Source organism: Crocodylus siamensis, chromosome 9 (genome assembly GCF_052110815.1).
Source record: "Crocodylus siamensis isolate JL-2025a chromosome 9, ASM5211081v1, whole genome shotgun sequence".
Lineage (NCBI taxonomy): Eukaryota > Metazoa > Chordata > Crocodylia > Crocodylidae > Crocodylus > Crocodylus siamensis.
Genome location: NC_143403.1, coordinates 56,824,451 through 56,839,705, shown reverse-complemented (window position 1 = coordinate 56,839,705; position 15,255 = coordinate 56,824,451). Strand labels below are relative to the sequence as shown.

At 46.2% G+C, this 15,255-nt stretch overlaps 1 protein-coding gene across 2 annotated transcripts in view; it reads right to left on the bottom strand.

Moving 5' to 3' along the window:
- Positions 1-15,255, bottom strand: part of ADORA2A (adenosine A2a receptor) — a 39,221-nt gene that overhangs the window by 14,201 nt on the left and 9,765 nt on the right. For both annotated transcript variants that reach the window (XM_090063155.1, XM_090063154.1), the window contains one exon: positions 2,608-3,517. In XM_090063155.1, coding sequence (XP_089919281.1) covers positions 2,608-2,957 — 350 coding nt within the window. In that variant the 5' untranslated portion in view covers positions 2,958-3,517. The remainder of the gene's footprint in view (positions 1-2,607; positions 3,518-15,255) is intronic.

The following is a 15,255-nucleotide window of genomic DNA, read 5'->3' as shown; positions in this document are numbered from 1 at the left end:
CCAGCATGCTTCCCTGTGTTGGCTCATGCCAGAGCGTGGTATGTATGAAAATGACCCTGTCTCTGTTGCACCAAATGCCTAAGAGGACATGAGGAGGGGAGGACCTGAGGGATGACAGCTACCTCTTGCATATGTGGACAGAAGGCAGGTTTTCACCCTCCCCATCCCTCCTGGTATTTCTGCAAGGATCAACCATAAACTGGCTGCTGCAGGTCTGACTGCTAGAGATGCACATTTCTTGTCAATTTGGCCTTAGATTCTTACTTGTGATTGGACAGAAATAGAAAATAATCAGCAAATGGGCAGCACTTGTTTTACTTTATCCAACAGTCAGTTTGCTCGGAGATGCAGAGGTTAGTCTAGGCCAGGGGTCGGCAACCCCCGGCACATGTGCTGAGCATGGCACATGAGGGTATTTTGCTCGGCACGCCATGGCCAGCCCTGGGTAGCTGCTGCCAGCGACGGAGCCTGGGCTGCTCCCAGCAGGGCTTGCAGTGTCCCAGCTGCTTGCTGGGAGCAGCCTGGGCTCCCGGCTGGCAGCAACTACCCAGAGTCGGGGCCAACTGCAGCCGGGAGGCTCTGAACAGCTGCGCCGGGCTCCAGAGCCCCAGCATCAACTCTGTACTGGTGCATGCACCCATGCGTCAGAGCGGGCAATGGGGGAGGGGCCCAAGGCAGCGCAGCCCAGGTCTCTCCTCTGCTCCTGGCACAGAGGTGATGGCAGGGTTCTGGAGTCCGGCGCAGCTGTTTGGAGCCAGCCTGGGCTCTGGGCAGCGGCAGCGGGCAGGCTGCAAACAGCTGCGCCAGGGTCCGCAGCTCTGGCATCAGCTCCATGCTGGCGGCGACTTCACAGGCACCTCGGGATGGGCTGCACTGCCCCGCTGTCCGCTCTGAGGTGTGCATGCAGTTGCCGCCAGCACAGAGCTGATGCCAGAACTGTGGAGCCTGACACAGCTGTTTGGAGCCTCCCAGCTGCAGCCAGCCCTGGCTCTGGGTAGCTGCTGCCGGTCAGGAGACCGGGCTGCTCCCAGCAGACAGCTGGAATGCTGCAAGCCCTGCTGGGAGCAGCCCGAGCTCCAGCACCTACCCAGAGCCGAGGTAGCTGCTGACAGCCACAGAGCCCAGGCTGAGGGGCAAGGATTTTGGGTGGGGGGCAAGGGGCAGTAAGCCTGTGGTGCGGGGGCTTTGAGTGGGGGGCAAGGGGCACAAGCAGGGCATCCTCATTTTGTTTTTCTGGCATGCCGGCACTCCGGCACCTTCCAAGGTAGCCATTGTGGTGTTTTTCGGTACTCTGGCCAAGAAACGTTGCCTTACCCCTGGCCTAGGCTGTGTAGATTGAACTGATAACTTAAGCAAGTGAAAAGACTTTCACTTTTGATTCTGGAAATGCAGCCACATGCCTGCAGCGGCCCAGTCCAGAACCTTGGGTGCACTAAAATGTCTCCCTGCTTGGCTAGAGCAGACAGCTTGGGCCAAGGCTAGCCTGTCCACTCTGGGGGCTGGGGCTATGCAGGGGAGATGCATAGCATCTTGGGATGTTGAGGGACTATGAGTTAACTTGAGTCTGATTGAGGTCGGGGACAGAAGTGCAATAAACTGATTTAACCTAAATCAGTTAAGTCTGATACTACACCCATCCAGTTTCATCTTAAACCAATTTCATCCATTTTGAAAGTGATTTATATGCATTGAACTTCTGTTGTGTTACAGATCTGAACTGGTTTCTGTTCACTTATACCAGTTTACATGTAATTTCTGTCCCTAGCCTGAATGTACCTCTTCAAGGGCTCTCACCCTCTCCCGTGAACCTCCAGCTGCTTCCATGAACTGCTGGCTTCATCTTCACAGGAAGCTTTTACAGTCCTGGGGTACAGAAGCCTAAGTGGACTGGGGTGAGGGAGTGGTAGGCTAGAGTCACTACTGTAGGCAGGGCTGGGTGGCAAAAACACTTAATTTCCCTCTCTAAAGAGAGAGGCACTCCTCCAAACACTCGCTTTTTCAAAAAGCCCTTCTTAACCTGAGTAGGAGTAAAGCTCCTCTTTGGGAAGGCCATGGATTCCTCGTCAGCACTCCCCAACAGCCAGTCTCACTTCAAGACCGTTCATCCATGTACTAAAGCCCCTATTCTCTCGATATTTTTCCATGTACCCAAGCAGCCACCCCAGACCACCAGAGCTATGACAAGTCCAGAGGAAGGAGTGGGGCTAGTGGCGGGCCCACCCCACCCCCCTGGCACCTGACCCTTTCCTCCAGAACACCCTCCTTCAGCTCAAGCTTTCCCACAGTGATCTTGCTGGCACTATTTACTTCAACTTGGAACACAAATCATTAAGGGTAAGACATGAAAGTCTCTAAATATGGAACTCAAGCTCCTAGGCAATGTTCTTGTAATGCCATGGGCACATACTGTATGGGGACAAAGAACAAGAAACAGAAATGCAATGACAAGACAAGCCAGCAGCTGGGGAGGCCTAAAAAGCATTTTCAGATTACAGTGCAAATGCCACCGTTCCTCCGTGCTTTCCTTCTCAGTTGCAGTTTCTAGGAAACTCTAGAAATGCCCATTCTATTAACAATTTCTCCCACACCAATGATCCCAGTGCTTACCTGAGGGGTATCCGGATAGCAATGATCCTGTCAATGGCAATAGCCAGGAGGCTGAAGATGGAACTCTGAGTCAAAACCAGGACAAAGCAGGCAATGAAGAGGCATCCATAGAAGAAGGCACAGAAGCCAGTGCTGATGGTGATGGCAAAGGGGATGGCCAGCACACCCACTGCAATGTCGGCTGCAGCTAAGGACACCACAAAGTAGTTGGTGACATTCTGGAGGTTGCTATTCAGATAGACGGCCCAGCAGACCAGGACATTCCCCAAGATGGCCAGCACAGCAATGACCAGTTCCAGGATGATGTAAACTACATCCGCAAGGAAGTCTTTATTCCCATGTACTAGCATGGTGAGGTTGACCAGGCCAATGTGAGAAAGTGCCAGAGAAGCTCAGAGTCCATATCTGCAGCACAGTGAACAATAACCGAGGCACCTCAAAACTGTCTGGGTTCTGAAGGGCACTTAATTGCTAAGCAGATGGTGGGAGTATGACGACGTACCCTGTTTCTTGTTAGCTACCTCAGATCTCTACCGTAGGGAGGTACAAAAAGAAAATAAAGGGTTTGTCATCTTTAGCCAATCAGATACATTTTACAGAGTCCAAGCCTGTGCAGAAGAATAATTTATTAAACTCCAGCCAACATTGCCACAGTAGGGAAACCTCACTCTGATCAAGTGCTTTATCACCAGTCCCACAGGCACTTCTGTGTGTGAAGTATACTGTATGACACAGTCATTTATACCAGTTTCCTGTTGACAAACAGAGCTCCTTCACTATTTCCTGTAGTTACACACCCAACAGGAACATGATCTTCTTGGGTTTTTCTTCTCTTTCACTGAAGGCTATAGGACTTGGGAAACACTCTCTTCAGCTGATACAAGCATCCAACTTCTCCATTCGATATTTTCTAAAAAAACCACAACAAAAGAACACACAGTAAGTAATCAGCTCTATGGAATAGAAGGGAAAAATAAAACCCTCATTAAAATTGCATATAAGCTTGATGTCAGAAATTAAACAGACTAAGGCAAATACATCACAGGCAACTATTTTGCATTCTATCCCCTCTGAAAGTTGCACAGCTAGAACCAAGTTCAGAAAAATCAACACTTCACAGCAATGATGAAAAACACAAGGGCTGTCTTGTTTTTGAGATTATCAACTGAGCTGGCAATTCAGCTGCTACTTGATAATCTGCCATGAAAGAAGAGAGTCAGCTTAATTATGCTTTGGAAAGTTTTGTGCCCAGACAGGACAAAGGTGGAGGAGCCTTTTGCACACACCTGCCTCCAAACTGTCACAGCTATGTAGCTGTAATCATCACATGCTGCTTACACTTAAAGGCATGACCATACTTTGTCAGTACATAAAACACTGTGTGCGTTTGCATGTAAGAGCATGGCATGATTGCCCTTGAACCCCAAGTACTGCCCCATAAGGGTCTTTGCATTTGTTGATATGTGTAATGGCTCTGATATTTTCTTTACCATTGATCTCAAAGTGCTTTACAAAGGACCCCTGTATCATTTGTATAATGAAGAATATACATGCAGAGGTACATACACTCCCCCTCATGGAAAGTACATGCTCATATCTCACATCATCTCATGATATCACATACTCAAACCTGCAAACAGCAGCAAACTCAGCCTTTGGGACACATTCTCCTACACAAAGCAGCTCTTAATCCCAAATACATGGTAGAATACTAACCCACATTCATGGGTGTTCAACACCCATCAGATGCACACCCAGCACTTAAACCCAATTGCATCACAATCTCTCTCACTTTCAGATAAAAGTCTTCCCACAGAGACAGACCTTCAGATCTAGCTTGCACTACAAAGTGTTGCTGGCCCATCCTTGCTGGTTAGTGATGTAATAGTAGCATACCTAGGGCGGGTAAGCAGGGCACCAGCTCCAGGCACCTATTTAGAGGAGGTGCAGAAACAGCAGTTGTACCACCAACCCAGCTGCCATCGCCAACCCAGACCCTGCTGCCAGCCCAGCTTTCCCAGGAGCAAAAATTGCTTGCAGTGTCTCTGTGTAAAAAGGATCTTGCTGTTTAATCAATATACACTTGCTAGAACCATCCACCCAACCAGCTCTGGACATAGCTCTACCACTAGAAGAGGTGGTGTAGCCCAGCAGTTCTCAATCAAGTGTCCACAGCAGGTTTCAGGGGGTCTGCCCAGCCTGGCCTGGCCTGGCCAGGAGCCACCTCAGCCCCCCAGGGCTAAGGTGAGTCTCAAGGAAGGGGCAGGGGCAGGGGCAGGGTGGGGTGGTACTACAGGTGGGTGGATGAGGCTCGGGTGAGTGGGGCCCCAGGGCTACATGCCACTGAGACCCATCTGCTGCACCCAAGGCTGTGTGGGCAGAGCTGGTAAGCCAAGCCAGTCCTTGGGCAGAAAAAGGTTGAACCCTTGGTGTAGCCCACAGAAAACTGCCTTTGTGGTCATATAATGACCCTCTGATAAGGGGCTATAACTCTTTTGGCACAGCTGTGGCAGCAGCAGCGCTGTCACTAAGACAAGCTTTCAAATCAAAATGTCATGATGGAGAAGTGTGGTTTGTGGAGCTTAATTTGAAGCTCAAGTCCTTCACAGGCCATTTCTAGCTGGGTCAATTGGCTGCCCGCTGCCAGAGCCTGGCTCCTCTGCACTGAGTTTGTAGCCACCTTTTCTGTGAAAGGCAGCTGGTGGTTTGTCACTTGTGTAAGATGAGACCATTCATGCAAGCACTGAGGGTGGGATACGGCACCATCTGAGGGGCCACTACAGTGGTCAGTTCACAAAATACAAACAAACCTCCCAAAATGAAGGTTTCTACAACCACATCCACAGGTCACCCTACCTGGCCCTGGCAGTGGGACTTTCATGCCTTCAGGGAAGATAGACTGATCTGAAGTTAGAAACCTAATTCTCCAGGAGAAAAAGAAAGAATAAAGAAAGTAGAAATACCAGCAAATAAGATTAACTTGTGATTCACATCTGATCTCAGGGAGATAATCTAATCTTGGACCTTCCGTCGTCTTAGACATCTATTACTAATGCTGCCTTTGGAAAGAATGTAAATATCTGTGGTTTGAAAGTGCCTAAAATATACTTTTCCCTTAATTTATGAAATTCCCTTTTATTTTATAGATGTACATTTTGAGTCTGTGTGGGGGAAGACAGCAGTGGAAAGTAATTTACAATTTACCTTGGATAAGGCAGATAAGGATGTTCCAGTTTGACCTTTTTATCAACAGTTCCATTCAGGAGGGACTGCCTCAGTCTACTTTTCTTTGCTGTCCCTCCTAACACATTGAGCTCTTTCGCCACATGCCTTTTGATTATCCATTTCAAGTCCTGGCAGATATGTGCCAAAGGCCACACTTACTAGTTCCATTTTAGCCTCATTTTCAAAGCAGATGAACAGAAAGAAATAGGGAGAGAACAAGACAGCTAGAAAAGGAGAGCCCGAGAGAGAAAGAGCATGTGCACATGTGAGAAGGAGATAAGACAGAGCATGAGGTGGAGGGGAGAGATGGGGAAAGAAAAAGAGGCACATAGAGAGAAACGGGGAACAACTTTTGACATTAAGTAATAGGAAAAGGTGGGGAAGATAACTAGGAGGGCAGAACTGCTGGACTTCAAGAAGGCCAACTTTGGTAAACTCAGGAAATTAGTTAAGCAAGGACTGACTGGTAATAGCCTTGCACAAATGGTAGTCCAGGAAGGGTGGTGTTTCTCAAGGGAGTAACTCTGCAGGCACAAAAAAAGACTATCCCAGTCCACATAAAGGGGGGCAAAAAAGCAAAGAAACCCTCTTGACTGAGCACGGAAATCCAGGAGAGCCTGGTGAGGAAAAGAGGCCTGTAGGCTGTGGAAGCAGGGGGCAGTCACAAAGGAGGAGTTCACCTGCTTGGCTCGAGCCTGCAGGGTAGCAGTGAGGAGAGCCAAAGCGGAGATGGAGCTTAGGCTGGTGACAAAAGTCAAGGATAACAAAAAGTCATTTTGGTTATCCTTCCAGCTGTGCAACAGAAATATACTGAGAATGACTACATAATGCATTAAAATGTCCTAGAAAGGTGTGTGTGAGCTTCCTAATACAACTCAGATTTTCATACAGGAGAATTTCAAGAATATCAAGACTTAAATCAGCTCACCATTTAAGGTTTAGCGAGATTTAACAATTATGTACCAGGTAGCTGAGTCAAAATCTTTGACAGATAAAAAAAAGACAAGATGTAAAAAGAGCAAAAATGACATGTGAAATCACAACAGCTATAAAAATAGTGACACTCTATAAGAATTAGCCACTGATGCACTAAAATGAGACAAGATGCAGGGAACAATACGAGTAGTTCCATGTAGTGCTTTACTTGCAACAGACCTAAATGCTATCTTACTTTACAGAAATTGAGATGAATGGGGTATTCTTTCCCACCTCAGAACTTTCTTATGCAGGTTTGTGAATCCCACATCAGCCCTACTCTGGCTTTGTTTAACCCCTTCGCTGGCTAATCTTTGTCCAGCATAACTGTTTTCATTCAGGTTGGGAGTAAGGACCGGTTTCGGTGCTCTTCATTCCAAAGAGGTCTCCCCCCGTTCACCTCGTCTTTTCTGTAGTTTACCCCATCCTGCTGGACTAATACTGTAGTTTTAAGCATAATGACACCGTCAATTCTGCTAGATCAGTTCTTGAACTTTTTATGTTATCCAGTTGTCTGTCTAATTTCCCCCTCTTTATTTAGTCACTGGAACCTTTCAGTTCAGCTTTTGCTTAGCTTCCTGGTTCCTTTTGTAAGCTCTGGTCTTATTTTGCCATCAGAGTCTTCACTGTTCACTTTAGAATCATGTCCAGAAAGAAGATGACTTAGTCTCACACTCCACTCCATTTCCAAATGAGATGGAAACAATTAAAGCACTTTGCACAGCTGCCGTATCTCAGAAGAGCAATGATGGGAGGCGAGCAAACATTCTAGCCAGCGCGTGCTGACAGTTTATCTACTTCAGCACCAGAGTTTCTGTGGTTGCCGCTAATATCAGGTAAAATATTAGCACGGAGGCCATTCCTGCATTCTAGGTGCAGCAAACACGCTGAATGTAATGGGGGCAGCTGTCTAAGGTATAAATTGCCTCAGATTTACTCCCCTGCCTCCTTCATTTCTTGTGCCGTGGGGCAGGACAAATTGCCATTCAGCATGGGGCTTACTCTTTGATTGTAGAAGTAGTTCAAGCTCATTTTATAATTAAATTTGCAAAGCAGGCGCAGTTTGTTCTGTTCAGGTTGCTAAGATATAGTGAACTGGAGTGAAACAACATAAAAGCCATGCAAAGGAGGAGATAAACCTATTTATTTGGTGGATACATTGATTTCTCTGAGAAACTTCTATTCCAGGTAGGCCCTTGCAGTTCACAGCCTGAACTGACAAGACAAATCTAATTAACAACTTGTTTTACTCACAGGGGAGGTGTATATTTAACACTTACTTAGGCCCTCCAGGGACCAGTATTATACGCTTCTTGTAACTTAGGGAAAATAACCCCTAGGGTACAGCTTGCTGGACAGCTACAATTAGTATTTCTTTTCAGGCTCGTGTCTTGTTCTGTTAATTGGATTATTTTTCCCTTGTTACCACGGGCTATGTTCCTGCCTTCTCCACATTATTAAATAAACCTTTCTTGCCACTTGCAAACCCATAAACTGCTCCCCTGCTCATTTTTCTCGACTTGGAACATGCAGTTCTATCTATCTCAGGTTTCAGCCCCAATGAAAAACTGCCTTTTGAAAATCCAATAAAGAATCCGAACAGCATGTTCCAGTGAAGCTGCTCACCACTGGAGGTGGAACAGGCTTTTGTTTTGGGATGTTTCAATGGTCTTGGACTGAGATGCTGCCTTCACAGTCTCCTGAGCGGCACTGGCTTTTTGTCTGATGTGAACGCTCAGAAATTGCCGATTCAAACAACACGTCCCAAATACGTTCTTTTCCTGCTGCTGAGGTTCACTTTAGGCCTCGTGTTGCACGTATGGTCTGCTAGTTTGCATCACTGTACTGATGGTGAGTGGACTTACTCCTCTTAGGGCTCCATCTCTTCATTCAATACTGTTTCCCACTGTGGAAAACCATAGCTGAGAATGTCCACAATATTTTTAGCTGGATAGCTAGGCCTGGGGACATTCACCAAGGTTCCCAGAAGATGACTGGCCACTTGGTTCAGGTTTTCTTAGACAATCTAGAGCCCCACAGCTACCAGATTGTGGACCTTTGTGACAATGAAAACCCTGGGACCCGTTGTTATCAGCATGCAAAACTAAGCAACAAGAGAGATGCACAAAGGCTGGGAAGAAGGTTCAGACTGCAGGGAACTTTCTAGCCATGTGGTGCGTCAGAGCCATGAGAATCTCTCATGTAATGAAGCCAGACCTACTGTGCTCTAACACTGCATGGCTTCAGGTGGAGTAGGGGAAGCTACTAACTTCCAAATACTGAAACCTACTGCTCTTTAGGGCCCAGGAAAGTGATGGAGGACTCAAGCATGTTCCTTGACTCACTGAGTGCCTCCTGTTCTCCACCCAAAAACACTACCAATCCCATGGGGCCACTTGGGTCTAAATGACCTTCCATCTCTGGTCCAGCCCCTTGTTGGGCATGGCTTTTTCCTGCTGGTTCCAGGCTAGAGAAAATGAGAACCAGCAGCAGAGGAAATGGAGAAAAGTGACCCTACCAGGAGAAAAGTCAAGTGTAGCTGGGATCTGCCTTTCAGGTGAGAATCCTGAATTGGCTCCACGTTCCCTCCTGCTTGTCACTGGGCCTCCAATCATCCCAGTGAGAAATTTTACTGTTGCTGGGTACCATCCATATATGAATTAATCTCCCAAGGACAAAACTGAGGACGTCATACAGGGCTTTGTTCTCATCTGTCCTGATCCTACCACTAAGCCAGCAAGTTGGCACTGTTAATTCAACGGTGTGTTTCTCACTAGCAAAAGCTAGAGGAAAAATGTTATGGCCAGCTGGGATTATTTTCCTCCCTTTGGAAACCCTTTCACTCAGGGGCTGACTCAATATCTCTGCCACTCTTTGGCTAGAGAACAGGCCTCATTCTCTTCTCCACCTCCTAAGAAAAGAATATAAGGTAAGGCACAGGCAGGCAGAAGCAGGAATTGCTGTAAGCAGGACATGGTTTCTCTGGTTTCCTTACTGGCTTTTTTATTGGTGCATTTTTAACTGACCTTTCAGTCATCTGCTTCCAGTAATAAGAGGAAATTAAATATTAATAATGGCCTACTTCCCTTGCGACTGTTCATTGTTAAAGAAGGAAGCAATGAAACAAAGCAGACAAGACCATCACAAAGCACTATTATGTTTCCAACTTCCCAGGTGCATCAAAGGCCTGCTGCTCCCATACGTCTGCTGGAAGCCAGGAATGCTTGGCTCCCTTGGAAAGGTGATTGTGGATCTCTGTCCTGTGGACCTCTTGCCACATGCATTGCCCATGCTTTGCCCTGCACATCCCTACATGGGTGAACTCTCCTGCTAGAGGGCACAGAACATCCCTGACAGTCAGAGAGAACCTTGCCTCATCTTTTTGCCCTGTCCTTCTGGCAGAGGATGTCAGAAGAGGCAGCCTTCCGAGCCCACTAGTGCTTTTACTTTGCCCACTAATGAGCAGGCAGTGGTCCTTCTCTGGCCCCATGCCCAAGCACTTGGCCCACTGCAGCACTCCCCACCTTTGTCCACCCAGAGAAGAGATGGAGATTCAGACGTTCATGCAGATTTCCCCACACTTGGTGGTACAGAGCACTCATACCTCCTACTGCCTCCCCCAAGAAGGAATCTCTTCTCTAGAAGAGCAATCTGCAGACATCAGGACAAGCAGCTAGGCTCTTTGGAGTCTCAGTAAAGAGAATCCCTTGAGAATTTTACATTCAACAAAATGATGAGTTTGGCCATTTCTAACACCAAATCCATCCACACTGCTCTCTCCCAGAGCAATGATAGCCCACCCCTACACTCCAGACCCCACCCCTAGTCTTTCCTGGAGCACAAAGACCCTTTTAAGAAAACTGCATTGTCCCTGATCCCAGTCCACCCTACATTCAGCTAGGGGAGCAGCAATGACACCTCTGCTTTCCATTTACCTTCTTAATATGCTTCCATAATGTGGGTCCAAGCTGCCTTGCTCACCTCAGAAGCAAACCCTTGGAAGCTGGCTTCAAATTAAATCTTCCATCACTGAGCCCATCATTTATTATGACTCTCTCAACTGCTGTATAAATAACAGAGAGCATGTGGTAACTCATTCTTACCACACCAACCTGTATCTTCTGTCTCACTTGTTCTCCAGGTCCAAACTATAACTTCAAAAGGAGGAGAACAAAACATCCCCTGCTTCAGCAAGCAAGCAGAAACCTCTTTATAATCATTCAGGAATGGGTAAACTGATGCCATGGTTTGACCCATGCATCCCACCCTTCAAGTATAAGAAGCAAATTAATATTTGCTGCTGTGGTGACAGAGGATATTGGAATGGGAAATATCTGGCCGTTGCTCTCTAAGCAGATGCTGTAAAAGTTAAAAAACAAACAAACCAAAAACAAAAAAACAGGGCAAGAGGGAAACAGCCTGAAAAAAATGACTCCAACTCTAACACACACCAACAGTCAGTGTGAGCAAAGGCACACAAGGGATACACAAAGCAATTGACACAGTGAGAGGCAGATTAAAAATACAAACAAACAGCAAAAAAAAGGCTCCCCTGTGCCTACTTGAGCTGAGTCTCAATCATTGCCACAGACTGCAAGAAGGAAGAGAGATCACTGTAATGCACAGCAACATGCAAGAACCTAGGTCAATCCAGTATCTCAAGAGCAAACAGCACCAATTCCAAGCATGCTGGAGTAAGCTAGATCATTAAACATGAAACAGGAAAGAGAACGAACAGTAGTGCTAACTAAAAATACAGGTGTAAAGAAACACACCCTGCTTGATAACAAGTCACTATCTTAAACAGAGACTTGTAGTCTCTCGGGGAAGGATGAGGTTTCTGAGTTTTTATCTGTTTTCAAGAGATGGAGCTTGTGATCACACATCAAATGCACCTTCACTTTGTACAATGCACGGGGAATACCAGCTATCTTCTCTATTTCATTTTTACTTTAGTTGCCCTAAACACTTGTTTCACCTGTAACTGTTTTCTAACGAGAGTGTCACCAGATAAAATGCCACTTCCTCCAGGCCTCTCATTCATTTTCCTCTGGGAAGTTTCTGGGTTGCTAAGGAGGAAGGCAATGGTTATAAAATTTGTCTGCTTGTCCTGATCAAGGTGGAAAGGAACTTGCTACAAACCAGTGCAGAGAATATTGTTGTGCCAGTTAAACTGAGCTGGTATCTTCTCTGAAAGAAGGTATCTTCTGTCCTCTCTGTCCATACTTTTGCAGTGAGACTTTTTAGATCTACACGTACCAGGATGTGCCCTTTCCCACATACCCCTCCCATGACAGGTGCCCTTGGGGGCATGCTACTCTTTGGGGTTAGTAACACATCTTAGTACACCATTCTCCTTCCTCTTTCCCTTTTGCTCTATCCATTTTAGGAAACAGTAGGATTAGCACCCTTTGAGACTGTGCTGAGCACACAGAGCTTGACCCCTTTCAAACCAGGCTTCTGCCTAGTTGTCCTGTAAGGCAGATGCTGCTGGAAACCCTCTCTACAGTCCCTGTGTGCTCTGCAAAGCCCATCTCAGTGACTAGCCTAATCTACCGCGTTGCTCCTGGTGTCAAACACCCTCCTTACACTTTAAACTGACCTAAACCATTTAGGTGACCTCTGTTACCAAATCTATTGAGTACTACCCAAGACTGCTTCAATTTAGGACTTGCCTCCATAAAAAAAAGTCTTCAAAAACTAGTTTCAGCCCCTATATCAACTTTACATTTATCAGCAGAGATCTTCCATGAATGCTGGTTTGGTGCATTGACCTCATGAAGGAGGCACACTTTCATAGATTTTATAGACATTAGAGACCGGAAGAGACCTCACAAGGTCCTCAAGTCCAGCCCCCCTGCCACACGCAGGAAGTCAGCTGGGATCAAGTGACTCCAGCAAGAAAAATATCCACATATTTTTTGAAAGAGTCCAGGGCAGGTGCCTGCACTACCTCTGGGAGTCTGTTCCAGACCCTGGACACTTGGACCATAAAGAACTTTTTTCTTATGTCTAGTCTAAATTGGCCCTCCTGGAGTTTATGGCGGTTAGATCTTGTTACCCCTTCAGGAGCTCTGGTGAACAGCTGTTCTCCCAGGTCCTGATGTACCCCTCTTATATAATTGTAGGCTACTACCAAGTATCCCCTGAGCCTTCTTTTTTCCAGACTGAAGAGCCCCACGGCCCTCAGCCTCTCCTCGTATGGCCTGCCCTCCAGGCCTTGGATCATTCAAGTGGTTCTGGGCTCTCACTCATCCCACTTCACATCATCTCCTCAGTTCTTTTACTCCCAAGGTACTCCCTTCTTATACTTCTTTAATATGCTGTTACTGACTAAGCAAACCCATTCCATCCTGTGGTATTCCTTGCCATATCCATGACCTTGCATGGATGACCTTGTTCGCTCAGAGTTAAAGATGCACTTTTTCAAACAATGCTTTTGTTTTCCCCATTTAGTCTTATTTGTTTCTTGTATGATGCTTCCATTATTCTCTTATTGGACAACTTGCGTTTTCACTGGCATGATTCACTGAGCCACTTGTATAGCCCGTACCAGAGACATTAACTGTGACTGTTTTCAAAAAAAAAAAAAAAAATCCTGTTTAAAATCCTTGTTTATAAAATATTTCAAGCATTTGCCTTTACAGATCCCAAAGGTCCCTAAATAAAAAACTCCTCTTCCTCTGGGCCGCTGTGTCATTTGGAAAATATACTTCCAGTTTTATGTATCACAGCCTGCTACTTCTGCTTGTACCTAACTTGGATTCACTCGCATAGATTCTGATGCTGGACTTTGGGAAGAACACAAATTGCTAGTTAAAAAGGACTGAAGTTTGGAAGCACTGGGTTCTCTCTTCAGACTATATACATACTGTTCTGCATGCCTTATTGCTGTTTATAAATTAACAGGTTTGCTTAAAGGAAGAAAGGAAAAGGGACCGAAACCCAGACTGATGAAATAAGCTGTTATTTATGAAAGGTCATGCCTGTCTGGACCAGTCAGTCACTAAGGTGACACCCTGCCCTGCCTTGTGCTAAGCTTTTACCATGCAGTATATGGCCTTGTACAGACATTCAGTTTCTCATAGGCGAGTTTCTTCTCTCAGGAGAAACCATGAATATATAGATATTCAGACCTTTTCTCCCACAGTAAAAATGGCCACTCCAGAATAAAAATAACCTGGTAACAACCTGGGTTAAATCACTCCCAGCAAATTTTTCCTGGAAGAGTGAATGTCTGTACATGCACTACATTTTGATAGGTCACTTTTCAGAACTCTCCAGGCTCAGGGACTGATTCAAACCTGGACTTATTTAACACTCAGATTTTTGGAAATTTCAACAGCCAAGAGTATAGCTTCACAAGTCAGGCCTGGAGGACTGGGATCCTCACCATCCAGCACACGGGGATATGCAGCACCTTGGGCACATTGTACAAAGCGCATCCCCACCCCTACATGAACACATCAAAGCCTGCTCTTGTACTCAGATTCCAGAGGCTGTTGTTTTGGAGACACCATGCAAGTCCTTGTAATGCCCCTACTTCCTGAAGAAACATAGAGGGGTAAACAAAGGCAAATGGGTTAATGTCTCAGTCCAGGAGAACAAGGTGAGATAGCTTCAGAGGCTCAGGTGTTGGGCAAGGAAAGAGACCTATCACTGTGCTACTGCCCTGAGGAGGAGAAAAGTGCAAAGCAGAATGTGGAGAAACCAGAACAAGGGCAAATTACACATCACTCTGCTCTGCATCTCTGCGTTATTCATTTGAATGACCACATAACTCATTCCAGCAATGAGTTAACATACCTAGAGTGATCCCAACTAAGGTCAGCTCAGCACAGTGGTTGCTGGCCCTGCCAGGAGGCATGGAAAGGAGGCAGGGGCAATTCTGGAACAGCTACTAGATAAAGATCATGAGGGTCCCCACTACTCTGGATTGGCGTAACACACAGGTTATAGATACAGCAAAACACAGACACTGAATGCATCTAGGTCAGCTCTAAGCTAGCAGATCCTGCAAGGCCTGATCCTGCAAGGGCTTCTGGGAGATGCAGAATAGTATCTGCTTCACTGATGAATGCAGCAGGGAATACACTTTGCCCTTTGCAGAAAACAGCCCAGCAAATAAACCCTTACCACCAAATTTCTAGAAACTCCTCACCTGCAATTCCTGCACCTCTGATAGGCACCAGGAAAATTAGTTCATCCCTTACATCAATGCATCCTCATATGCCTTACTTAGATTCTGTTTAAACCTCTCTAGTGAGGGGGGTTTGTAAACTGTTTCATAAACGTCTCAGTATCATTGTTTGCAGGTACTCCCTAAATGCTAACCAGAGCTCTGTTTCCAAGCTTCAGGCCTCATTACCCTACCTGGCCTTTATTTTATTACCTCTCAGATAATTAGAACCTTGCCACATGCCACCCTACAGGTATAATCAAAGACAA